Source organism: Megascapheus bottae, chromosome 1, assembly GCF_031878675.1.
Source record: "Megascapheus bottae isolate mThoBot1 chromosome 1, mThoBot2.hap1, whole genome shotgun sequence".
Classification (NCBI taxonomy): Eukaryota; Metazoa; Chordata; class Mammalia; order Rodentia; family Geomyidae; genus Megascapheus; species Megascapheus bottae.
The window spans coordinates 25,630,931-25,657,136 of NC_143509.1; the positions used below are offsets into that span (position 1 = coordinate 25,630,931).

General features: G+C 51.0%; 1 protein-coding gene across 2 annotated transcripts; it reads left to right on the plus strand.

The window, feature by feature from the left end:
* The first annotated feature begins 384 nt into the window (after positions 1–384).
* Positions 385–21,922, plus strand: Lingo3 (leucine rich repeat and Ig domain containing 3). 2 transcript variants are annotated; one of them, XM_090338783.1, is made up of 2 exons: positions 385–466; positions 18,021–21,922. In XM_090338783.1, the coding sequence occupies exon 2, from the start codon at positions 18,069–18,071 to the stop codon at positions 19,845–19,847; it is 1,779 nt and encodes a 592-aa protein (XP_090194909.1). In that variant the 5' UTR covers positions 385–466; positions 18,021–18,068; the 3' UTR covers positions 19,848–21,922. The 2 variants fall into 2 exon arrangements, with proteins under 2 accessions (XP_090194909.1, XP_090194903.1); XM_090338777.1 differs by lacking the exon at positions 385–466 and adding an exon at positions 2,669–2,747.
* Positions 21,923–26,206: the final 4,284 nt, after the last annotated feature.

The following is a 26,206-nucleotide window of genomic DNA, read 5'->3' on the forward strand; positions in this document are numbered from 1 at the left end:
TGGGCCACGTGGGGACTGGACCTGGAGGGCCAGGCTGAGGTCCAGTGTCCAGACGCAGAGGGTGGGGAGCTGGAATTCTGGGAGGGATGGGCAGAGGAGGGGGACAGTTCCAAGAAGGCTCCAGCTGGAACAACCTGCTGCGCTCGGGGAGCCCCTGCGTTCCGGGGAGACTCCGCAGCCCTCGGCCCTGCCCCCAACCACCAGACCTGGGGGAGGAGGGGTCCTCAGAAGACTCCAGCGGGGCGCCCCACGTGCGTGTGCTCGTCCACCTGCCGCGCGTCCCTCGCAGCCTGCGCGCGTGCCCGCATGCGCACGGGGACGCTCAGGAAGGAGGTCGGCGACGCGCACGGGGGACGCGCACGGCAGAGCCGGGGAGGCGGCGGCGGCGGCAGCGGTGGAGGCTCGCGTAGGCTCCGGGCGGCCCCCGCGCCGCAGCCCGCGCCGTGTCCGCGGCAGAGCCGCCCAGGTGAGTGGCGCCCGTGCCCCCCCACCCACCCCGGGACCCGCACACTGCACCCCCTGCCCCCGCGCCGCAGTCCCTCATGCGCGCCCCGGTACCCGACGCATCTCCCCTCACCAGCCCCCACCCCGCACCCCCTGGAAACTTTGGGGGGTGATTTCTCTCTCATCAAGGTCCCTTGGCCCTCTCCAGGGGTGCTGAGGATCGGGGAACCCCGTGGGTATCTCCCGGAACTGTGGGGGCCACATGGGAGCTTGTGTCTCCTCTAGTGGAGGGGGGGGGGCGGTGCGTGAAGGGAACATTGTCTGAGTCTGGGGGCTTGGGAGAGACTGAGGGTGGGGGCGCAGCGCCTGGACTTGGGATCCACTCTATGGGGATGCCAAGCAGGAAGGCAAACTGTGCTTTGGGGGTCCACATCAGGACCCATGGGATTCCTGGGGCTCGGTTGAGACCATCCTGGCAGGAAGAGATGGTCTGGGACTGAGCCCCCTTCTCTGTGGCCTTTGTCTGAGCAACACCTACAGTGGTAGGGGTGGTTTAAGTTCTTTTCCAAGGCCTGGAGAACCGTTCCCCCCCCCCATTCAACAAGTTGGGGGCATCTTTGTGTTCCAGTCTGGGCACTGGAAAAGATCTAGCTTCATACAGTACCTGGGTTTCAACACGTGGGGAAAACAGGGGGGAGCTAAGATGTGGGTGTCTCCTCCTCACCCCCAGTTCTGAGGAGCCAGAACTTCTGTGATATGGAGGGTCTGGGTTGGGGAGAAGGGTGTCTATGTGTGCACAGCTGTGCCTGGCAGCATCTTGATTGCTGTGTGTTGGGGGAAAGGGCATGTAGCATGGAGTGGTGGTGGCCTAGAGATTTGAAGCCCAGGGATTTTCAGGGACAGGAGAGCCATGAGGCCTGGAGCAGCAATCTAGTAGGATCCTTGGAAGAGGTGCCCAGGCTAAGTAAGATACAGCTTGTGAGTGATGGGGTTAGGAAGGACCCAGGGCTGGGGTGGGCTGTACTTACAATCACCTGATACTGGGCCTCTCTGAAACAAAACAGAAGCCCCCTCTCCAGAGACAGGGTTTGAACTAGAGAAGCCCAGGATTCTATGTGCATATTCAGTTTCTACCAGATTTCCAGTTAATCAGGGTGTCCTGAAGAGGCCGGATGAGGAGAGATAGAGGTTCAGGAAGATTGCATAGAGTTCCCCATTTTCTCTTTTGTTTCCTGTCCTAGCCAGCACTGCCTTCTGCCAAGTGACATCTGAAGAGTCACCTCCCCATTTCTGCCCCCTCCCTGGGGTTGAGATGAATCCCAGTTCATTCTTACCATAAAATAGATGCTTACCGACCCCAGGTGGTTGCGATATCTGTGGCGGTCCCACGCCAGCCCTGCTCACCCCGCATCTAGGCAAGCCTCAGTGTTCCCATCTGTACAATGGGGGTGGCAGCTGCTGTCCGCCTTCAGATGAAACCCAGAATCTGAAAGTGCTTTGCAGAATGAGAATAGAAAGCAGCTTCATAGCGGGGTGTGATGTCTCTTCCCACGATGCTGTCACTCCAGGGCACCCCTGAGTCACCCCCTAGTCACCAGGTAAAGAGCCTCTTGGAGAATTCTCCAAGAAAAGCTTGGTGTGGGCCCTACCAAGCCACCCACTACCCCACATGTCTATCCTGGGCCTTGGAAGAGTAGTGGAAAGAAGCTGGCATGAGACTGGAATTCCAATACTCACAGGTGACCTGAGGTCCACTCTGACCTTCACTTATCTTTTTCTCCACTATGAGCTTCATTATCACCTCTCCAGGTTAGTGGATGAGCATCAGATATATAGTAGGTACTGCAAAAGTAATTCCAATCTACAGGCATGCCCCTGCAGAGCGCTCTGACACAGTCTGGCATGGAAAGTGGGTCGGGAACCCTCCCCCAGCCCCCTAAAGGGTTAACAGGGACTAAGAGCAGATGGAGACTAATTAGAGCTTAATGAATTGTCATGGATGAAAACCCCGGGAGGGTCCAGATCTAGGACAGAGGAGGTACCAGTCTTATCGTGTATCCCCAAAAGTAGACCACAGAGAGCTGGGTAGTATAGGTCTTCAGGTCAAGCACCCACGTCCTGAAATGGTGGAAGCTGAGGAACTGGGGATGGGAGGTTGCTGAAGCATGGAGACAGTGGGGACAGCTGCAAAGCGTCTGTCTTCCTGCTCTCCACAGGCTCATCTTCCAAGCAGCCTTTCCCGATGGAGAGACCCCACAACATCCCCTGGACTGAGAGGGGCCAAGAGACAGGATTTGACTAAGGTAATCTGGGAACCCCAGGAGTATCATGTCCTGTTCAGAATACCCAAGGTGCCCTGGAAGGGGCTGAATATTGGGCCAGAAGTCAAAGTACACAGCCCTAGCCACACTCGGCTTCTCCTCAAGGCTAAATTCTTCCTGCAAAATTCATCCCAGAATCCATCACCAAGGAAAACTGAGGCCTAGAGGAAGAACCCTAATTCCTCAAGCAGGAAAGATCCTGGGGGCACTTCAGCTGGTGTAGATGTCATGCATATCCTGAGGAGGCTGGGTACCTTTCCAAGCCCTAGGAAGCAGGTGACTGGCTGTGCAGAGGACATATCTCATCTCCTGTCTAAAACTTCAGTGACCCAGTGTGAGGGTCCCAGACTGTAGGAACAAATCACAAGTACATCTTACAGTCTGGAGGGAGAAGTCTAAAACCAGGAAAGATTCACAGCCCACTTGTCCCAGCTTCCAGGGGCATCATATCCCTTGGCAGCCCCTTACTTCCTCTTCAGTCAGCATCATAGTCTCCGTGTGTGAGTGTGTGCGCGCATGTGTGTGTGCGTGCATGTGTGTGTGTGTGTGTCTGTCTGTCTGTCTTCCTCTCTCCTTCCCTCCTTTTCTCTGTAGGGTCCCTGCTTCTGCAGGAGTGATGGAGTCACAGATTTCAGGAATAGGATGGTAGATATCCTGAAGAGCCTTTTCTCCACTGACCCCGTTTGCCCTGCCTGGATATTTTTTGGTCACACAGCAACTGTGTGACAATCTGCTTCCACTCTCTGAGATAGAACACAGGGATTTACTCTGTCCTATTCAGTGCTTTTCTTTTCTTTTTTTTTTTTTTTTGCCAGTCCTGGGCTTGGGCTCAGGGCTTAAGCACTGTCCTTGGACTTTCTCAAGGCTAGCACTCTACCATTTGAGCCTCAGCACCACTTCCGGCTTTTTGCTATGTATGTGGTACTGAGGAATCGAACCCGGGTCTTTGTGCATGCTAGGCAAACACTCTACCACTAGGCCAAACTCCGGCCTCTTCAGTGCTTTTCTCTTATGAATGAGAACATCAACACCATTAAATACTTGTTTGAAGGAATCAATGAATGAATGAATGATCGAAAATAAATCTGAAGCTAGCTTCAGATTTAGAACTCTTGGCCTAGCCAGCTCCCAATGGAGACTGCCAAAGCAATGTCAGTTTGTGAAAAACATTGGTTGATTTTCCTTCTCATTCAAGCCCAAGGAAGAACTTCCAAGTCCTGTGTGTCCCATTTGCAAAAAAAGGAATGAGACTGGGTGTGCAGATGCAAACCTGTTATCTCTAATTCTGCTTGAGACAGAAGGATCACAAGTGAGTGGCCAGCCCTGGCAAAGGTAGTAAGACCATAGCACTAGAACAATATGCGAATGAAGGAGTTGGGGACATATCTGAAGTGGCAAAATGTTTGCCTGGCCTGAATGAGGCTCTGAGTTCCATCCCAGCAAGGTAAAAAAATCAAAAAAGGAAGCAGGGGTCAGGGGTCTAGCCTAGTAGTAGAGTGCTTGCCTAGCATGCACGAAGACCCAGGTTTGATTCCTTGGTACCACATACATAGAAAAAGCCAGAAGTGGTCGTGTGGCTCAAGTGGTAGAGCTCTAGCCTTGAGAAAGCCCAAGGACAGTGCTCAGGCCCAGAGTTTAAGCCCCAGGACTGGCAAAAAAAAAAAAGGCCAGGAGTTTGGCCTAGTGGTTAAAGTGCTTGCCTAGCATGCACGAAGACCCGGGTTCGATTCCTCGGTACCACATACATAGAAAAAAGCCAGAAGTGGTGCTGAGGCTCAAGTGGTGGAGCTCTAGCCTTGAGAAAGTCCAAGGACAGGGCTCAGGCCCTGAGCTCAAGCCCAGGACTGGCAAAAAAAAAAAGGGAAACAGGCTTGAAGAATTGACTGCCCACTATGGCCAGTAGCAGGCTGTGGGGGTCCCTGGAGTTCATACCTTGCTGGGTATGGTCATCTGGTCTCTGGCTCAGTCTCTTGTCCATTTCTCTGCTCCTCTCCGTGCACCCAGCTATCCATGGCAGGACCTCTGTTCCCTTGAAGTCAGAGCTCAAGTGGTAATGAGATATGCAGGTTCAGATCAGGAGGGATAGCTAGGACCAGATGTAGAAAGCTGAATGCTTCTTCATAGTGAATCTCTTCTGCCTGTAATCCTAGCTACAGGTGACTGAGATCTGAGGATCACAGTTCAAAACCAACCCAGAACTGAAAGGTTGTGCAACTCTTATCTCCAGTTAACCAGTCAAAAGCCAAAGTGGAGCTGTGGCTCAAGTGGTAGAGTGCTATCTTTGAACAATAGAACCTTTGAGGTGTAATGCCCAGGCCCTGAGTTCAAACCCCCAAGACTACCACAAAAAAAAAAAAAAAGCTGGGCTCACACCTGTAATCCTAGCTACTCAGGAGAATGAGATCTGAGGATGGAGGTTCAAAGCCAGCCTGGGCACAAAAGGACTTGAGACTCTTATCACCAATTTACCTCTAGAAAAGTGGGGCTTGGCTCAAGGGTAGGGAGTTCAAGCCCCATGAACCATTTAAGAAAAAAAAAAAAAGATAATCTGCATGCTGGTCATTGCAGAAAAAGCAGACCTTGCCAGGCTCCCTGATTCACTTTCTTTCTCCTCTGAGCTTCTCCAAACATTGATTTTATGTGATTTTTGTCAATTCATCCTCAGTAAGAGAAGCTGACACAAAAGACCACAAGGTATGACTCTTATCAATAGGAATCATCCAGAATGGGCGAACCCACAGACAGGAAGTGGACTCGAGGGAGCCAGGGTCTGGGGAGGAAACTGGGTAACTACTCCTGGGACCAGTGCTGCCTTTTGAGGTGATGAATGTCCTAGAATTCGAGGCAATGGCAGCAGCGGTCAGTGTATACACTACAGCTTGCAGTAAGGAAATGCAACCTAGGAGATTGAGGTTCTGTGAGTCCTAGCACTGACACACAACAGTCATGGATGGGGTACACTACGTTGAGTAGAAGGGTCTGCCATCCCACTCAAAATAAGCCCCTAATTTCCACACAGCTAAGGCTTGCCCTCCGCCCACCTTGCCAAGGCCTCTGAAGATCCCCACGCATGGTAATGAGCCTGTGTCCTTGACAAAGGCTTGGCCCTCCTGTAGGGGTTCATGGAGCAATGCTGTAACCCCCTGAGGCCCAGTATCCTGGTTCCAGACCACATGGCCTTGAGTAGGGCAGCCTGGGTGTGGACAGGACAGAATCATTCCAGCTCCTAGCCTAGCTCTAGCTGTATACCTGCAGTGGGCAGATGTCCAGTTCCCATGGCCAGAGAGGCAACATTTGCTGTGGAGGCATCAATGACAGTTTCTAATGCACCATACCCTCGTTTAGTTGTCCAGCATCTGTGCCAGATCAGAAGCCCCTTAAGGACAGGGACATTTGTCCTTGTTCCTTTGCTGTGGTCCGGTTGTATGGGCAAATACCTTGCCACTGGACAAATGCTAGAAGAATGAACCAGTGACTTGCAAGCATCTGGGAAGAATGTCAGTTTTCTTGTCTGTCAAACAGGCTTGGGAGCATCCATGGCTCATGTCTGTAATCTTAGCTACAACGTAGTCTAGGATTTAAAGAGTGAGGTTCAAAGCCAGCACCAGGCAGCAAAGTCTGTGAGACTTTTATCTCCAGTTAACCACCAGAAAACCAAAAGTAGCACTGTAGCTCAAAATGGTAGAGGCCGGGAGTTTGGCCTAGTGGTAGAGTGTTTGCCTAGCATGCACGAAGACCTAGGGTCGATTCCTTGGTGCCACATACATAGAAAAAAGCCGGAAGTGGTGCTGAGGCTCAAGTGGAAGAGCTCTAGCCTTGAGAAAGTCCAAAGACAGTGCTCAGACCCTGAGCTCAAGCCCAGGACTGGCAAAAAAAAAAAAAAAAAATGGTAGAACTCTAGCCTTGAACAACATATTGTTCAAGGACAGTGCCCAGGCTCTGAGTTCAACTGACAAAAAATAAATAAAAATAAAAATAGGGACAGGAGCGTCGCCTAGTGGTAGAGTGTAGTGTACACTTTTCTATTTGGGGGCCGGAAGTTTAGCCTGGTGGTAGAGTGCTTGCCTAGCATGCACGAAGACCTGGCTTCAATTCCTTGGTACCACATACATGGAAAAAAGCCGGAGGTGGTGCTGTGACTCAAGTGGTAGAGTGCTAGCCTTGAGGGAAAAGCCCAAGGATAGTGCTCAAGCCCTGAGTTCAAACTCCAGGACTGGCAAAAAAAAAATAATAATTTAATTTAATTTATTAAATAAATAAGCCAGAAATGGCTCAAGTGATGGAGAGCTAGCCTTGAATGAAAAGGCTGAGTCAGTGCTCAGGCCCTGAGTTCAAGTTCAAGCCCCTGTTCTAGCACTAGAGAGCAAGAGAGACAGAGAGAACAGGCTGCTGCAGGTCTTGGTTCTGAAATGAGTTGAAGTGCTTTGGGATCTGGTCTGTGATTCTAGACTGCCTGGTCCTTGTCATCAGGGACTTTGATGACAAGTTAAGTCCCTGCATCCACAGGGTATTGAGAGCCCCAGCACTGACCACACTTGCAGAACAAGAAGGGGCATCCAGGACTAGGGCTGAGCCCCTTTCCCCTCAGTTCCCATACATATCCCCCCATTGTGCAGCAAATGCACTGATCTCAAAGCTTTTGGTGCTCTACGGCCTTGTGAGTGTGGAGTGCAGGGGATGGAGGATGATGCTGCTTGGCTCAGGGAAGCCTCTGGTCTACAGAACAAGCAAAAGTAAGATTCCCCTGGAAGACAAAGATCCCCCATCCTAGAACACCATGGGGAAATATATAAGATATCAGTTCAGGGAGTTGAGACTCAGAACCACCTTTCACCTGCTGTGTGCCCTGGGCATAGCCCTTGCCCTCTGTGGGCCTCTGCTTCCCATCTTTGGCTGGATCCTATCATTTCCTCATCACCTACCCTGGACCAGTACAGTAGGGATCCTAGGGTGAAGGGCCAGGGAACAGGGGACAATGTTTAGGTATATTTGTGACTATCACATCCAAGGAGCTCCTGGTATGGATGAGTGAAGGCCAGGAATGCCGATTAGTACCCTGCAGGAACAGGATACCCCACCAGAGGATGTCTCAGCCCAGTGTGTGATGCTGAGGGGAGCCTCAGGAATTGAGGTCCCATCACTCAGCCCTAGGTGGGTACACTGAGGCCAGAGGCAGACCTCTGGGTTCTTTTAGTGTGAATGTGTGTGTGTGTGTGTGTGTGTGTGTGTGTGTGTGTGTGTGTGCTTGAACTCAGGGCCTGGGCCCTTTCCTTAAGCTATTTTGCTCATGGCTAGTGTTCAGCCACTTGGGCCACAGCTCCACTTCGAGCTTTTTTGCAGTTAATTGGAAATCAGCGTTGTGGTTGGCTTCAAACCACAATCCTCAGATCTCAGTCTCCTGAGTAGCTAGGATTGCAGATGTGAGCCACCCACAGCCTCTGGATTCTTGTGTGAGCTAGATCCTGTCTGGAAGGAGGGAAGTCAGGATGGGTGATGGTGGCCTGGCAATGCCACACGATGCCAAGGTCTGGGATATATTTGGAGACTGAACTGACAGCACCTGGTGACAAATGAGTGGGTGGTACAAGCAAGACAGCCCAATGTTTCTGCCCTGTGTGAGGAAAGGAAGTAGAGCTGGGGCAGCTCAATGCTGGCACACTGTGGAACATTCCAGGAGACACAGAGAACATGCTGGCTTTGCCAGAGGGTGGATCTCAGTGGACATGTGGTGGCCACAACTCTCACGGTTTGGAGTCATCAGGGTACAGATGGTAGTAGAGTCCCAAAGGGGCAGGAAGAAATGTCCCAGTTGGGGACCAAGACAGATGGCCTCTGCAGACGTCCCTCCCCTAAGGGCATTGGTGAAGGAGATTGAGAGAGTCAAGGATCTAGGGCAGTGGTCTCTGCAGCCTTCCACTCTGTTGAGCCCCTCCTCCCTGCCTTTTCCATTCCCATTTACCACTCCTGTCCCCTCAAGCCCCCAAAACCAAGCAGCTGATTTCCTACCTGGAGTCCAGAGTCTTAAAACCCAGCAGCAGATGCAAGACTTGAATCCAGAGCCCAATCACAAGCAGGAAGTGAGGTCCTAGTCTTCCAGGGAGAGGAAGCCAGCCCAAAGAAGCTCACCATCTGCCCAAGTTGCCCAGCACCTCCCTCATCCAACACTGACTGGAGTTTAGGTGGGGAGAGGAATTCAGGCAGATTAGCTATGCCCCCTCATGGCCTCCATACAAGACACCTCTGCATTTCCATGGAAATGGAACCCAGAGGCAATATATACTGCCCCTGGCTATACACAAGGGTCCTTGCAGAAGCCAACTTCATTCTGAGCAGAGGGCCAGAAACTCCAGTCCAGCTGTGAATTCACTCCCTCTGTCCCCATGACCCTGCAGAGAAAATAACAGGGCTGGGCCAGCAGGAAGAGGTGAGGGTCAGAAAAACTAGGTCACAGCTTGAGTGGCTCTTGTTGGGCAGGCACTAGGGATCAGCTATCCCAGTGTCCAGGGAGTCATTATAGAGCTAGCACTCAAGGACACCCTAGAGGGGCCTGTGCCTGTACTTTGACCCGGTAGGGTCCGAGAGGGTATGGTTTCCATCAGAGGTCACACCACGTCAGAGTTAAGGCCTCCTGCTGATGTGTCAGTAGCAGTAGCTGTGAGCAAGCACTCCTGACCTGTAGGAACCCGAGTACTAACTACCTTTATCCTCATTTGTGCCCTGCAAGAACTTTTCTTTTTTTTTTTTTTTTTTTTTTTTAGTTTCTTTTCTGCCCTGGAGTTCCAACATTAGAGAGCTGAAGGCAGGAAGATTGAAAGATCCTGAACAGCCTGAGCTGCACAGCGGGACCTTGCCTCAAAAAACCATAAAGTTTAATTCTGGGTGATGGTGGCTCATACCTATAAACCTAGCTACTCAGGACACTGGGATCTGAGGATCAAAATTTGAATCCAGTTTGAGCAGAAATATCCATGAGATTCTTATCTCCAATTAACCAGTAAAATGCTGGAAGTAGACCCATGGCTGTAGTGGTAGAGCACTCCCATCTTGAGAGGAAAAACAAGTATAAGGGCCTAAATTCAAGCCCCAATAATGGGGCTGAGACCTGAGGATTGCGATTTAAAGCTAACCAGAGCAGGAAAGGCCATTCATTAACCACCAGAAAACTAGAAGTAGAGCTGTGGCTTAAAATGACAGAGTGCTAGCTCTGAGCACCAAGTGCTTAGGAACAGCACAGCACCCATGCCCTGAGTTCAAGCCCCATGACTGACAAAAAAATAGAAAGAAAGAAAGAAAGAAAGAAAGAAAGAAAGAAAGAAAGAAAGAAAGAAAGAGAAAGAGGGAGGGAGGAAAGGAAGGAAGGAAGGAAGGAAGGAAGGAAGGAAGGAAGTTCTGCTGACATTCTACACACCAAGGAGAGAAAGAGGGAGGTTGGTAGAGGCTCTGAGGCAGCAGGAACAAGGTGCAAGCCTCATACTCAGGGAAGGAGCTAGCATGGCTGAGATGATGTCAGACTAGTGGGAAAGGATACCTCCTGCTGGCCCTATAGCCCAAGCATGGCTGCATCCACATTCTAAAACAGTGGAGAGAGTGTGAGAGGTTCAAAGCCCCAAGGAGAAGCTGAGATGGAGAAGTTAGCTTCCTCTGGCAATCACAAAACTAAGACAGCAGTCCAAGTGGGATAGAGGGAACAAGGGAAGCGGGGAAGGAACAGGGCAGGTGGTGAAGGGATGAGTGGGCTGCAGGGCAGACTTTTTATTTATTTATTCATTCATTCATTCATTCGGTAACAGTTCTGAGACTTGAACTCAGAATCTGAGCGCTGTCCCTGAGCTTTTGTGTTCAAGGCTAGCACTCTACCACTTTGAACCACATCTCACCTTCTGATTTTTTGGGTGGTTTAAGAGTCTCATAGAGGGGTGGGGGTGGGGGAACCTCCAGGAGTTTGGCCTAGTGGTAGAGTGCTTGCCTAACATGCACAAGGACCTAGGTTTGATTCCAGAAAACAGGAAGTGTCACTGTGGCTCCAGTGGTAGAGCATTAGCCTTGAGCTGAAAAGCTCAGGGACCACACCCAGGCCCAGAGTTCAAGCCCCATGACTGACTGACCAAAATGAAAAAGAAAAACAAAAAGTCTCATGGATCTTCCTTCCTGGGCTACCTTCAAACCTCAATCTTCACTTCTTAACCTCCTGAGTAATCCAGCTAATGCTTTAGTTTTGTAATTATTTTTCTTTTTTTTTTTTTGTGGCAGTCCTAGGACTTGTACTCAAGGCCTGGGCATTGTCCCTGAGCTTTTTGTCACAAAGCTAGTGCTCTACTCTGTGTGTGTGTGTGTGTGTGTGTGTGTGTGTGTGTGTGTGTGTGTGTGTGTGATTAGTGGGACATAAGAGTCTTATGGAGGGACCGGGAGTTTGGCCTAGTGGTAGAGTGCTTGCCTAGCATGCATGAAGACCCGGGTTCGATTCCTCGGTACCACATACATAGAAAAAAAGCCGGAAGTGGTGCTGAAGCTCAAGTGGTAGAGCTCTAGCCTTGAGAAAGTCCAAGGACAGTGCTCAGGCCCTGAGCTCAAGCCCAGGACTGACAAAAAAAAAAAAAAAAAAAAGAGTCTTATGGAATTTCCTGCCCAGGCTGGCTTCAAACCTCTATCCCCAGATTCCAGCCTCCTAAGTTGAAGACTTTCCTACCCAGGCTGGCTTTGAATCCTGATCCTCAGGTCTCAGCCTCCTGAGTAGCTAGGATTACAGGTGGTGCCTGGCAGGACTTTACATTTTTATTCAAGTTCTCTCCTGAAAGAGAACAGCCCAGAAGCCCTGTTCCTGCAAGAAGTCTTTGCTTGAAGTGGAAACAAACATCAGGATCTTCCCCAGAAGTCAGAGCCAGAGCCAGGGAGCTCACAGTCCCCTGAAACAGACTCCTGGGCCCTGAACCCATTCCCAGGGCACGGGACAGTGGTCCCAATCACAGGAGGGCTGAGGCTGGAGATAGCCACCTGCCTTGAGGGAGCCCCAAACCACCTGGTTCTAGTCCCCTTTCCTGGGACACAGACACTCAGCACATACTGTCTGTCCCTGCAAGCACAGGGAAGAATAACCTAGGGCGGGGTGGGGGAAATGGCCATGAGAGAGAGTTTGAGAAGGATTACACCCCTGAAAAGAGCAGATGGGGATTAAGGGCAATTCCAACAAGCAGGGGGCAAGTGGCCTCCTGGAGATCGAGTGTTCCTGGAATTGCTAACATGTTCTCAGATATGGCAACTTCCTTCCCGCTGCTTGGCCCCTGCAGTGCTGGCTCTGGGCAGGGTGTGTACATTCTGGCATGGTAGAGAATATGTTTCTGTGGCCATGTTGGGCATTGAGTAAAATTTGTGCCAACTGTAACTGTTGGATGCCATGCCATAGAACCACATCTCAACTCTTCACCCTGACCCCAAACACATCCCCCAGCCTCCCCATGACCTCAGTGTGTCAGTCACCATTGTTTTGTTTTGTTTGGGGTCTTTTTGTGTGCTGATACTATGGCTTGAACTTAGGGCCTGGGCCCTGTCCTTTAGCTTTCTCAAAGCTGGTATTCTAACACTTGAGCCACACCTCTTCCGAATCTGGCTTTTTCCTGGCTAACTGAAAATAAAAGGCTCACAGATTTTCCTGCCCAGGCTGGCATTGAAACTTAACCCTCAGATATCAGACTCCTGAGTAGCTGTGATTACAGGCATGAACCACTGACACCTAGTCACATTTGTATGTGTGAGTGTGTGTGTGTGGTGTGTGTTGTGTATGCACCTGTGTCTGTGTGTCTGTGTATGCATGTATGCGCTGGGGCTTGAATTCAGGGCCCAGTCACTGTCCTTGAGCATTTTTGCGGAAGGCTAGTGCTCTACCACTTGAGCCACAGCTTCACTTCTACCATTTTGGTGGTTAATTACAGATAAGAGTCTCATGAACATTTCTGCCCCAGCTGGCTTGGACCCTCAGTCCTGAGATCTCAGCCTCCTGAGTTGCTAGGATTACAGGTGTAAACCACCAGTGCCCAGTGACCATTTAGTTTTGATACCTAATTATTGGATACTTACATGCCGCTGCCCCCATATAACCAAGACTGCTGATCTTTTCTTTCTCTTTTTTTTGGGGGGGGGTGGCGGAAGAGGTCATGGGGCTTGAAGTCTGGGCCTGGGCACCATCCCTAAGCTCTTCAGCTCAAAGCTACCACCCTACCTCTGGGCCTGGGTGTTATCCCTGAGCTCTTCAGCTCAAGGCTACCGTCCTACCCCTAGAGCCTTAGCCCCGCTTCCCATTTTCTAGCTTCTGCTGACTTTTTCTTTTTCTACTTAACAATCTCCCTACAAGCTGGGTGTCAGTGGCTCAGGCCTGTAATCCTAGCTACTCAGAAAGCTGAGATCTGAGGATCGTGGTTCAAAGCCAGCCCAGGCATGAAAGTTTGTGAGACTATTATCTCTAATTAATCACCACAAAATAGGCCATGGCACCGTGGCTCAAGTGGCAGAGCACTAGCCTTGAGCTGAAGAGCACAGGGATAGCACCCAAGCACAGAGTTCAAACCCCACTACTGACCAAAAAAAAAAAAAACCAACCCTCCCTTCAGTCTACCACAGGTATGGACTACAGTTTTATTTTCTGGAACCTCTAATAATGGATGCTTATGGATGCTTAGGTTAATTCTATATTTTCCCCAAGAACCAGGTATGATTATATTTCCACCATCTTGTCTGGTCAGTACTTTACCCATGTGTTCCTGTATCTCACAACAGGCCCAAACTTTCTCAGTACCCTGTTGATGGCCACTCAGGTTAGGTTAGTTTGGTTTTTAACTGTCTCGGATGTCACCTCTTGTTCGTGCCACCCTGTCCCTGTACTGGAGGATTTTTTTTTAATCTTCATTAATCCCCAATCTCAACAGAGAGGATGAACTGAGAGACTTCAAATGACAAAAATGTGCTCCCTCAAGCAGAGCTCCCTCAAGCAGGCACAAGCAAGTAGCTTATGCCTGTAATCCCGGCTACTCAGGAGGCTGAGAGCTGAGGATCGCAGTTCTAAGCTCTCTAAGACTCTTATCTCCAATTAATTATTAAAGAAAAAAGTTGGAAGTAAAGACATGGCTCAAGTGGTAGAGGGTTCTCAGGAGCAGTGCCCAGACCCTGAATTTAAGCCCTGGCACCGGCACAAACACAAGCGCACGCACACGTGTGCTCACACACACATACACACACAGAGAAAGTACAGTTATGAGAGTGGAAGGCCCATGCTCCCTGTGGAAGCTGTAGAAAAAGGATCCTTATTGTCCTTTCCAGCTTCTAATGGCTGCTGGAAGTTCTTGGCATCCCTTGGCATGAGGGTGCATTACTCTCTGTGTGTTTAGATCCAATATCCCTCTTAGAAGGACACCAGCCATTGGAGCAGGGGTCCACTGCCATCCAGGGTGACATTTCCTTAACTAACAACATCTGCAGAACACAAATTCCTTCCCTGCTCCACTGATTTGTCTCGGAGGGTATTGGGGGGGAGTTGTTGTTTGGGGGGAGTTTTTTAGTCATGGGGTTGGAACTCAGGGCCTGGGCACTGTCCCTAAATTCTTTTGCTCAAAGCTAGCACTCTACCACTTTGAGCCACTTCTGGTTTTCTGGTGTCTGGTGGCTAATTGGAGTCTCAGACTTTCCTGCCTCAGCTGGCTTCAAACCACAATCCTCAGATCTCAGCCTACTGAGTAGCTAGAATTCCAGGCATAGTTGAGTGTGTGTGTGTGTGTGTGTGTGTGTGTGTGTGTTGTGGCTTGAACACATGAGCCACTGATGCCCAGCCATCTGGGAGGTTTTGTTGTTTTGTGCAGTGCTAGGAATTCAGGCAAGGTAGGCACTCACCACTGAGCTACTCACAACGTCACTTTCTTCTCTGGCATAGAGTGAGCAGTGGCCAGAATATGCAAATACTAAAATACTAGGGTCTTTGCTAAGACGATTATTGGGCAATGAGGAGGCCAGGAGAATTGAGGGAATGCCGAGGGGATTCAGCTGCTAAGATGCCAAAAATAGCCACCTGGCAGGCTGGAAGCAGCCATGCATAAGAGATCAGGGCAGTGCCATCCAGCTGCCATCTGGATATCCCTCTTCTTCAACTCCCAGGGTCAGGGTAGAAGCGAAGCAGAACTGGGGAGGTACAGGGACCAACAGAGAGATAGTATTGAAGATAGTACATGAGGATCTAAGTCATATTCGAGTGTGTGTGTGTGTGTGTGTGTGTGTGTGTGTGCGTGCGCGCGCACGTCCACACTGTGGCTTAAACTCACAGCCTGTGCATTGTCTCTCCGCTTTTTCCATCCACTAGCTTTTTGGTGGTTAATTGAAGAGTCTCATGTTTTTCTGCCCTGCTGGCTTTGAACCATAATCCTCTGTTTACAGCCTACTGAGTAGTCAGAATTACCAGCATGATCCCTGGCCCCTGGCCTGTCATCTTGACAGGTGAGCCTCCTAGCTGCTGCAGCCCCGTGCTTTCTGACCCCAGGACCCCTACGTAGTCATCTCACACCCTTCCACCATACACTCCACCGATATCTTCATCCATTGCCCACTCTACCTCGGGGTCTTTGCACTGATTAGTCTCTCTCAGCCTGGAGCTCCCTTTACCCAGCTAGCCACTGTGGATCCCTGTGAGTTCCTGGAGCAGCCTCAACGAAGCATCACAAACGGGGTCAATACAAGAGTACAACTGTCTGCTTTCACAGTACGAAGGCCAGAAGTCTAACTAATATCAGGACTACATTCTTCCATCTAGAGTTTCTGTAAGGATGGTCCCCACTGGTTTCAGTGTCTGAAGCTCCTGGGTCTTTCCTGCCTTTCCTAGAATCTAGGGTTCTGGGAGATCCTTCCCACCTCTTCCAGATTCTGGAAGATCCAGACATTCCCTGGCTTATGACCAAATTACTCCCCAGCTTCCATCTCCACACAGCTTTGCCCCCTCTGCATATATGTATGTGTCCGGATTCACATCATGTGTTTGTGTGCCTGTACCAGGGCTTGAGCCTTGGATTTCACTTTCATGCTTATGGCTGGTGCTTCTGCCACTTGAGTCATGCTTCCTGCCTAATATTTTTCTAGTTGATTAAAGATGGAGTCTTCAGGACTTTTTTTTTTGCCTGTCCTGAGGTTGAACTCAGGGCCTGATCACTGTCCTTGGGCTTTTTCCCCAAGGCTAGTACTCTACCACTTAAGCCACAGCACCGCTTCCAGCTTTTCTATGTATGTGGTACTAAGGAATCGAACCCAGGTCTTTGTGCATGTTAGGCAAGTATTCTACCATGAGGCCAAACATCCGGCCCTTGAGGACTTTTTTATCCAGGGTTGGCTTAACACCTCCATCCTCTAGGTCCAGCATCCTGAGTAGCTAGGATTTCAGACATGAGCCACTGCACCTGGCTCAAAGTTCTACCTTGGTATAATGGCCTAGTCACTAGACAAAGGCCACACTCAACCATTGTGACATTGTACGGAGGTGACACCAGCAAGACGAATAAATCTTTGGGAGCCTGGGGGAGCACAGTTCAGCTCAAAATAGCATCCAGCTCACATGTTATAATTCCCAGCCTGATGTCATTCACGCTTTGACCTTGTTATACCATCAAGTCCAAGACAATATGTCCAGCCCTTTCATGGGGTGGGGGGCAGTCATGGGGCTTGAACTCAGGGCCTGGGCACTATGCCTGGGCTTCATTTGCTCAAGGCTAGCACTTGAACCACAGCACCACTTCCGGCCTTTGTATATGGTACTGAGGAATCCAACAGAGGCCTTCATGCATCCTCAGTCACTAAGCCACATTCCCAGTCCTGTCCAGCCCATTTTTATCTAAAGAGCTATATACCGGGCTCAGCAGTCAAAGCCATGTGAAAGAAGGCACTGAAGAACTGACAATCCAGTGGGAAGACACGGTCATCGGGCTTTTGGTACTTTTTTATTTGCGTACATGTACACACTTGAATGCTAGTGCTGTGGCTTGAATTCAGAGCCTTGGGCTCTCACTTGGCTTTTTCACTCAAGGCAGGTGCTCTACTACTCAAGCAACACCTCCACTTCCAGCCTTTTGCTGCTTAATTAGAAATGAGTCTCATGGACTTTTTTTTCTTTTTTGTTTCGTTTGGTCAGTCATGTGACTTGAACTCAGGGCCTGGACTCTATATCTGAATTGTTTTTTACTCAAGCCTAGTGCCCTACCACTTGGAGCCACAACTCCACTTCCAGTTTTCTGGTGGTTAATTGGTCTTTTCTGCCCAGGCTGGCTTTGAATCACAATCAGCCTCCTGAGTAGTTAGAATTACAGGTGCAGCACCTAGCTGCATTCGTATATTTTAATTCCCAATGATGGTTAAAACTGTAGACAAGGGACTGGGAGTTTGGCCTAGTGGTAGAGTGCTTGCCTAGCATGCACGAAGACCTGGGTTCAATTCCTCGATACATAGAAAAAAAAGCTGAGGCTCAAGTGGTAGAGCTCTAGCCTTGAGAAAGTCCAAGGACAGGGCTCAGGCCTGAGCTCAAGTCCAGGACTGGCAAAAATAAAATAAATAAATAAATAAATAAATAGACTGTGGACAAGCAGGGCAACAGATGTCCCCATCCTATGGACGTGAGGACAAGGATCTGTGACTGACTTCTTCACCACTGTATTCAGGCCTGACATACAAGAGCTACTAAAAAGGTATCCTTAGGTGTCTTTATTTTCTTTACTGTAGTGGTGATGGTGGGAACCATGTGACATGCTTTGCTAAGCAAGTACTCTGCCACCAAACCACACCCCAGCACTGATAAATGCCTTTTTTTTTCCCTTGCCAATCTTGGGCCTTGAGCTCAGGGTCTGAGCACTGTCCTTGGACTTTCTCAAGGCTAGAGCTCTACCACTTGAGCCACAGCACCACTTCTGGCTTTTTTCTATGTATGTGGTACTGAGGAATCAAACCCTGGTCTTCTTGCATGCTAGGCAAACGCTCTACCAAATTCCCGACCCTTTAATTTTTATCTTTTGCTGGTTCATTGCCCAGGCTGATTTGTTACCGCAGTCCTCAGCTCTCAGCCTCTTGAGTGGCTAGGACTACAGACGTCACCTGGCACGTATGCAAGTTGCTGGGAGATGCGTGGTTCGGTTTTCCCAGAGTTTCCAGGTGGATAATTGGCATGGGTAGGTGGAGAGGAACATTGGAGAGGAGCAGTCCTGAGCTTCAGGTGCTGACGCTGTCCTGCCTCCCTCCGTCTCCCAGGTGCGCATGAGGATGGTGACAAGGCCCTAGGCCCAGGCTCCGCGCACCATGACCTGCTGGCTGCGCATGCTCAGTCTGCACCTGCTGCTGCTGCCCGCCGCGCCGCCCCTGGCAGGGGGCTGTCCGGCCCGCTGCGAGTGCGCAGCCCCGACGCGCTCCGTGGCCTGCGCGCGCCGCCGCCTGACCGCCGTACCCGACGGCATCCCCGCCGAGACACGCTTGTTGGAGCTGAGCCGAAACCGCATCCGCTGCCTGAACCCCGGCGACCTGGCCGCGCTGCCGGCCCTGGAAGAGCTAGACTTAAGCCAAAACGTCATCGCGCACGTGGAGCCGGGCGCCTTCGCCGACCTGCCGCGTCTGCGCGTGCTCCGTCTCCGTGGCAACCAGCTGAAGCTCATCCCGCCCGGGGTCTTCACACGCCTGGACAACCTGACGCTGCTGGATCTGAGCGAGAACAAGCTGGTCATCCTGCTGGACTACACATTCCAAGACCTGCACAGCCTACGGAGGCTCGAGGTGGGGGACAACGACTTGGTGTTCATCTCGCGCCGGGCTTTCGCTGGCTTGCTGGCGCTGGAGGAGCTGACCTTGGAGCGCTGCAATCTCACGGCATTGTCCGGAGAATCGCTGGGCCACCTGAGGGGTCTGGGGGCCCTGCGCCTACGACATCTGGCCATCGCTGCCCTGGAGGACCAGAACTTCCAGAAGCTTCCGGGACTGCTCCACCTGGAGATCGATAACTGGCCGCTGCTGGAGGAAGTAGCCGCAGGGAGTCTGCAGGGTCTCAACCTGACGTCGCTGTCGGTCACCCACACCAACATCACCGCTGTGCCAGCGGCTGCGCTCCGACACCAGGCACACCTAACCTGCCTCAACCTGTCGCACAACCCGATTAGCACGGTGCCACGTGGATCCTTCCGAGACCTGGTGCGCCTGCGGGAGCTGCACCTGGCTGGGGCCCTGTTGGCCGTGGTGGAGCCGCAGGCATTCTTGGGGCTTCGCCAGATCCGCTTGCTCAACCTTTCCAACAACCAGCTCTCCACCCTAGAGGAGAGTACGTTCCACTCGGTCAACACTCTAGAGACGCTGCGCGTGGACGGGAACCCGCTGGCCTGCGACTGTCGCCTGCTGTGGATCGTGCAGCGTCGCAAGACCCTCAATTTCGACGGGCGGCTTCCGGCCTGCGCCACCCCTGCCGAGGTGCGCGGGGATGCACTGCGCAACCTGCCCGATTCCGTGTTGTTTGAATATTTCGTCTGCCGGAAGCCCAAGATCCGGGAGCGCCGCCTGCAGCACATCACCGCCTCGGCAGGCGACGACGTGCGCTTCCAGTGCCGCGCCGAGGGCGAGCCGGCGCCCACGGTGGCTTGGGTGACACCCCAGCACCGGGTGGTGACGATCTCCAGCGCCGGTCGGGCACGCGTGCTGCCGGGAGGAACCCTGGAGATCCTGGACACGAGGCCCCAGGACAGCGGCACCTACACGTGCGTGGCCAGTAACGCAGGTGGCAACGATACCTACTTTGCCACCCTGACCGTGCAACCCGAGCCGGCCACCAACCGGACCCCGGGTGAGGGTCGCAACGAGACACTGTTGGCTGCACGCTTCCCGCTGGACCTCACCACCATCCTGGTGTCCACAGCCATGGGTTGCATCACCTTCCTGGGCGTGGTGCTCTTCTGCTTCGTGCTGCTGTTCGTCTGGAGCCGCGGCCGTGGACAACACAAGAATAACTTCTCCGTGGAGTACTCCTTCCGAAAAGCCGACGGGCCCGCAGCCGCCGCCGGCCAAGGCGGCGCCCGGAAGTTCAACATGAAGATGATCTGAGCGTCCGACCCCCCTCCCCCCACTCCTCTTCTCTCTCCTCCCCCCCACTGTCCCTGGTGGGGGGGGAGGGGAACCGGCGCGCTTGCTGATTTCCACCTATGCATTTCCCGCGGGGTGGGGGAAGGGGGAAGGTGCCACAGCAAGTCAGCTCTCTGGAAGAACTTCCCCCTCTTTTTGTGATTTTTGTAGACAGGACTCCTTTTCATCAGAACGCATCTTTTGCAGTTTCTCAAGCGTTTTTCTAAAGGTTTCATCCTGTCTTTCTGCTCCTGCTATCTTGGTCCTTGGGCTAGAGGGTGGGGGATTTAGGGGTAAAGGGATGGAAAGTGGGCTTCCTTTCACACACTCAGCATGGCTAGGAGCTCCAGGTTTAAGGGTCCCCCCCATGTTTCCATTCAAAGCCAAGAGGTAGTATGTCCTGGCTTCCACTTTCCCTGTCCACACCCAAGTTTCCCATAGGGAAATGGTCTGCTTGTGAAACCCAGGAGGGGACCCCCAGCCTGAGGGAGCACACAGGAATGTCTGCACTGTTCATACCTGTGTGCCCCTGAGCTCATACTCAGGATTCACACTTGCTCACAATCTTTCACATAAGACCTACAGATCAGAGATAGAACTCACCTTCCCCCATCCCTCCCAAGTAACCTTACCACAACCAGGGTTGGGTACTGTGGAGCTCTTATGAGCAAACAGCTCACACCCAGGACCTGCTAAGCTCACACCACAGATACACTCAGCTCACATCACAGAAACACACCACTCATTCCCAGACACAGAGGTCTGGCCAGGTTTGGCTGAGTAGGTCAGACACACAACTGTGTGTCCTTGTTGTATGTCCACACGTTGTCCTCCATCTTCCATCCCCCCTGGTCCAAATGGGCTGTCCACTAAAAGAAACCATGTCCCACAGTCTCACAGCAGGCCTGGCTACTTGCTGGCTTCCCAAGAATAGCTGGGCCACTACTCTGAGATCTGGGGTATCTTTTAGGCAAGCCAACTTGGACAGCCTGAGTGTGGCCTCCTTGTAGCCACCCAGGAGGGGAAAGATGGAAAGTAGGCTGGCATTCAAGGTCTTTTCCTTGTGCCCTCCAGGGACAGTAATGAACAACCAGGCCAAATATAGGTTTTCTGTCCCATAGGAGACCTAGATCCAAGCCATTGTGAGAAAGCCACAGAGGATTTGAGTCTCTACAACTTTAGGGTCTCAGACTTAGGGTTGGAGTGGGAGCTCCAGGCCAGATTGAACAGAAAGCCCCTCCCCTACGACTCCTGTCTTCTTGTCTGGTGCTCTGTAAGTGGTGAGTATATATTGTAGGGGGAACAAACAGGAGTGATTATACCCAGAGGGATTCCAGCACCAGACCAGACACGGCCTGGCCACAACCTGGCCTTCCCCCACTTGGTTCCTGTCCCACTTCACCTTGGCCAGTAGACAGGACATTGTTGGAGCAAGAGGCACAGGAAGCTTTGGGGAGCTTGATTTCCACCTAAAAGGGGCTTCATCTTGACCATTGTATCCTCATCCAGTCACACAGCTTGAAAGTCTAGCCTTTGCCCAGTCCTCCCAGGCAAGGCCTACAGACGAGCATTTTGGCTCAACTTGGATCCAGACCCCTCAAAGCTCTGACCAGAGAGATAACTATCTTAAGATTAAGCTACAGCTTGGTCAGAGACCCAGTCCCTTTGTGCAGAGAAACGTGGAGAACCCAGTCCTGTCCTTGATATGCAGGTGGCTAGCAGGATATGAGTGAGGGATGGAGACTTATAACCCCAGACTCCAGCCCTGAGCTGGGCAGAACTCACCACTCTGGTCCTTCAATATCCTCCTGACCCTGAGTTGCCATGACAACCCTGAGGGCCTTCCAAAACAACATCCAAGTGCCTTTAGCATCATCAAAAGACAGGAGGAGATGCGTTCCCAACAGTGCAGGGGTCTAAGAGTATGGGTCCATTTGAGATTTCCCAGCCCCTCTCCCACCCCAGTCTCAACAGAGACTCCCAGCCTCCCACTTCCCCCACCCTGCTGTGTTTGATTGGAATCTAATAAAACTGAAACTGATTTAGTAACTTAATAACCAACTTCAGGCTATTTTTCACTCCCATGGGCATAAGACAGGGCTGCCAGGTTACTCTAGGGAGAATGACCTCGTTCTGTCACCAAAGCAGACCTAAAGAGTGGCATATCATGGGGACATCAGAGATAACATTTAGGAGCATCCATACCATTCCTAGCGTGGTTTCGAGGTAGTGTGATGACTCGTTTTGCTCTGACAACAGGTTCTGCTAATGTTTCAGTTTTGGAGATTCTGGGGCTGGAGAGGGGGCATGCTGAGACTTCGAAGACTGGCCAGGCAGAAGGGAAAGCAGTTCTTCAGGAAGTGAAAACCCAAAACAAAGAGCCTGCTTGCATTTCTCCTTAAGCAAACATGATTGGAGTTTGTGTGTGTGTGTGTGTGTGTGTGTGTATACACATGTTCGGGTACCAATCCTGGGGCTTGAACTGGGCACCTGAGCACTGTCCCCAAGTTTCTTTCACTCAAAGGTAGCAGACCCTCAGATCTCAGCTTCCTGAGTAGCTTAGAGATGAGCCAGCGAAGCCCAGCTGTCAACCTTTTGTGCTTGAAGCTAGCATTCTACCACTTGAGCCACAGCTCCACCATCAGCTGTTTAGTGGCTAACTGGAAGTAAGAGTCTCCCAGACTTTCCTGCCTGAGCTGCATTCCAATTGTGATTCTCAGATCTCAGCCTGCTGATTAGCTAGGTTTACAGGTATGAGCCACCAGTGCCTGGCTTACTGGAGTTTTCTGCCTCCTGCACACACACACAGCCCTACCTCTTCTGGTCCCTGGCTTCTTCCTAGTATGCTTTCGTGTCTCCATCCTGTCTTCTGAAGCAAGTGGAGAGGCTCCCAGCCCACTGATGGGAAGTAATGCCAAATGACACCAGCCCCATCCTGGGGCCTGACCTGTGGTCTAACAGTTCCCTAACATTAGCCCTAGTTAGATACCTCCCAGGAAGCTGGGGCCTGCAACTACAGGCACTTTGTCTTCAGGCAATCTCCTCCCATAGGTCGCTCTTATCTGAAGATAGGGGGGACGAGAAGAGGCTGGATTGTGGGTTCAAGTGGGGGAGATTCCCCCAGGACCTTCTTGATTTGGTGGTGAGGGTGGAGCACCTATTTCTGGGATCAATAGTGGCTTCCTGTAGAATTTCCATGTCCAGCTGTCCCCAAGATGTCTATGGGTTGGACATTTTATCCCCATCCCAAAAGTGCAGTGGCTCCTTCCACTTCGTGGCTGATAGGTAGTATACAGAGAGGGCTGGGTTCTAGTAGCTCACATTTGTAATCCTATATATGAAAGAGGTGGAGATCTGAGGCATTGGGTTTTGGAGCCAACCCTGACAAAACGTCCCCATGAGTGTGTTAGTGTATATGCAAGTTCTGGGGCTTGAATTCAGGGCCCAGCATTGTTCTTTAACTTTTTCCACTCAAGGCTGGCACTCTACCACTTGATTCACAGCTCCACTCCCAGCTTTTTTTTTTTGCCAGTCCTGGGCTTGGGCTCAAGGCTTAAGCACTGTCCTTGGACTTTCTCAAGGCTAGCACTTTACCACTTGAGCCTCAGCACCACTTCCGGCTTTTTGCTATGTATGTGGGGTACCGAGGAATCGAACCTGGGTCTTCGTGAATGTTAGGCAAGCACTCTACCACTAGGCCCCCACTTCCAGCTTTTTGATGAATCTTTGGAGATAAGAATCTCATAGCTGGCTGGGAGTTTGGCCTAGTGGTTAAAGTGCTTGCCTGGCATGCACGAAGACCCGGGTTCGATTCCTCGGTACCACATACATAGCAAAAAGCCGGAAGTGGTGCTGAGGCTCAAGTGGTAGAGCTCTAGCCTTGAGAAAATCCAAGGCCAGTGCTCGGGCCCTGAGCTCAAGCCCAGGACTGGCAAAAAAAAAAAAAAAAAAAAAAAAGAATCTCATAGCTAAGTGCTGATGGTTCATGCCTTTAATCCCAGTTACTCAGGAGGCCAAGATCTGAGAATTGAGGTTCAAAGCTAGCCCAGACAGGAGAATCCATGAGACTATCTCCAATAAACTAGGGGAAAAAATTAAAAAGCTAGAAGTGGAACTGTGGTTCAAGTGGCAGAGCTTTGAACAAAAGAAGCTCAGGAACAATTAACCAGCAAAACACAGGAAGTATTGGTGTGGTCCAAATGGTAGAGTACTAGCTTTGAGTAGAAAAATTCAAGCAAAACCGGATACGGTGGTTCATGTCCTGTAATCCCAGCTACTCAGGAGGCTGAGATCTGAGAATCAAGGTTCAAAGCCAGCCCCGGCACAAAAGGACCTGAGACTCCAATTAACCTCTAGAAAACAGGAAGTGGGGCTTGGCTCATGGGTAGGGCAGTAGCCTTGAGCTGAAGAGCTCAGGGACAGTGCCCAGGCTGAGTTCAATCCCCATGACCCACAAAAAAAAAAAAAAGAAAGAAAGAAGAAAAAAAAATCCAAGCAAGCCAGGTGGCTCACACCTGTAATCTTAGCTACTCAGGAGGCTGATATCTGAGAATCACGGTTCAAAGAGAGCACGGGCACTGAAGTCCTTGAGACTCTTGTCTCCAATAACTACCAGAAAACCAGAAGTGACACTGTGGCTCAAGGACTAGGGCGGTGGTCTTGAGCTGAAGAGCTCAGACAACACCCAGGTCCAGAGTTCAAGTCCCACAACGGACCAAAAAAAAAAGAAAAAGAAAGGAAGAAAAATGCAAGCAAGAGCAGAAGGCCCTGAGTTCAAACCCCAGACAGTATCAGCACAAAAAACTCACAGAGCCCCCAGTTGGGATACAGCAAGACAACCTCAGAGATCCCACCTGGGCTCCCAAAGTGCAGATCAAAGCCAGGCCAAGGTGACACCCATTTGTCCCCCTGAAGAGCTGGCATGCATCACACTCGATGATGCCCTGGGCCCTGTTCTCCTAAGTCTGCACAGTCCTGAGACCATGCATGCCATGCTAGTTGCCTGGCAGCCAGAGGTCATTTGTACCCCCGCCTGGCTCGCCAGTAGCTGCCCTTGGCCTTGTCATTCCGCCTGCTGAACAGCACGCCCTGTGCAGAGAGTGAGAATGCACTCTATTACTGAGTGGTGCGCATGGATGAGGATGTTTGGCACGTGCTTGCTACCAAGCTGAAGCCTGCAGGGTCAAGCTGTCCACATTCTCCTTCTTCCAGCTGTTGCTAAATGTCCATCTTATTGTTTTTTGTTTATTGTGCTAGTACTGGGGCTTGAACCCAAGGACTTACGCTCTCTCTTGGCTTTTATGTGTAACTCTCGAGCCCTATCTTCACTTCCAGCTTTTTGGTGGTTAATTAGAGAGCTAAGAATCTCTCAGATTTGTCTTCCCAGGCTGGCTTAGAACCATGAACCCCATAATTCAGCCTCCTGAATAGCTAGGATTACAGGCATGAACAATCAACATCTACTTCCTGATTGTCCATCTTAAATATAACCAAAACATACATGCTTAGTTCTGACTAAATTTGGGAGCTTTTGTAACCATGTTTCTCAGGGGGTGAAACTACTTAGCCTGAAGTACTTGGAATGGGGTCATATTAAAAATTCTCTGGGCCAGGCACTGATGGCTTATCCTTGTAATCCTAGCTACTCAAGAGGCTGAGATCTAAGGATCATGGTTCAAAGTCAAACTGGGCAGGAAAGTTTATGAGACTCTTACTCCAATTAACCACTACAAAATCAGACGTAGAACTGTGGCTCAAAGTGGTAGAGTGCTAGCCTTGAACAAAAGAGCTCAAGGACAGAACCCAAGCCCTGAGTTCAAGCCTCATGACTGACCAAAATAAAATAAAACCCCTCTGGGAGCGAGGCACCTGTGGCTCCTACCTGTAACCCTAGCTACTCAGCAGACTTATATCTGAGGATCAAAATTTGAAGCCAGCCCCAAGCAGCAAAATCTATGAGTTTCTTATCTCCAATTAACTGACCAAAAAAAAGAGCCAGAAATAGGGCCAGGAGTTTGCCTTATCATGCACAAAGACTCAGGTTAGATTCCTCGGTATCACATACACAGAAAAAAAACTGAAAGTGATGCAGTGACTCAAGAAAGCCCAAGGACCATGCCTTGAGCTGAAGAGCTCAGGGACAATGCCCAGGCCCAGAGTTCAAGTCCCATTGGGGCCAGGAGGGTAGCCTAGTGGTAGAGTCCTCACCCAGCATGCACAAAGCCCAGGGTTCAATTCCTTGGTAACATATACTCAGTAAAAGCCAGAAGTGGCACTGTGGCTCAAGTGGTAGAGCGCTAGCCTTGAGTAAAAAGTGCCCAAGGACAGTGCTCAGGCCTTGA

Excerpts from the sequence above, each read along its gene's own strand:
- Lingo3 (XM_090338783.1), top strand. The coding sequence starts at position 18,069 with ATGACCTGCTGGCTGCGCATGCTCAGTCTGCACCTGCTGCTGCTGCCC.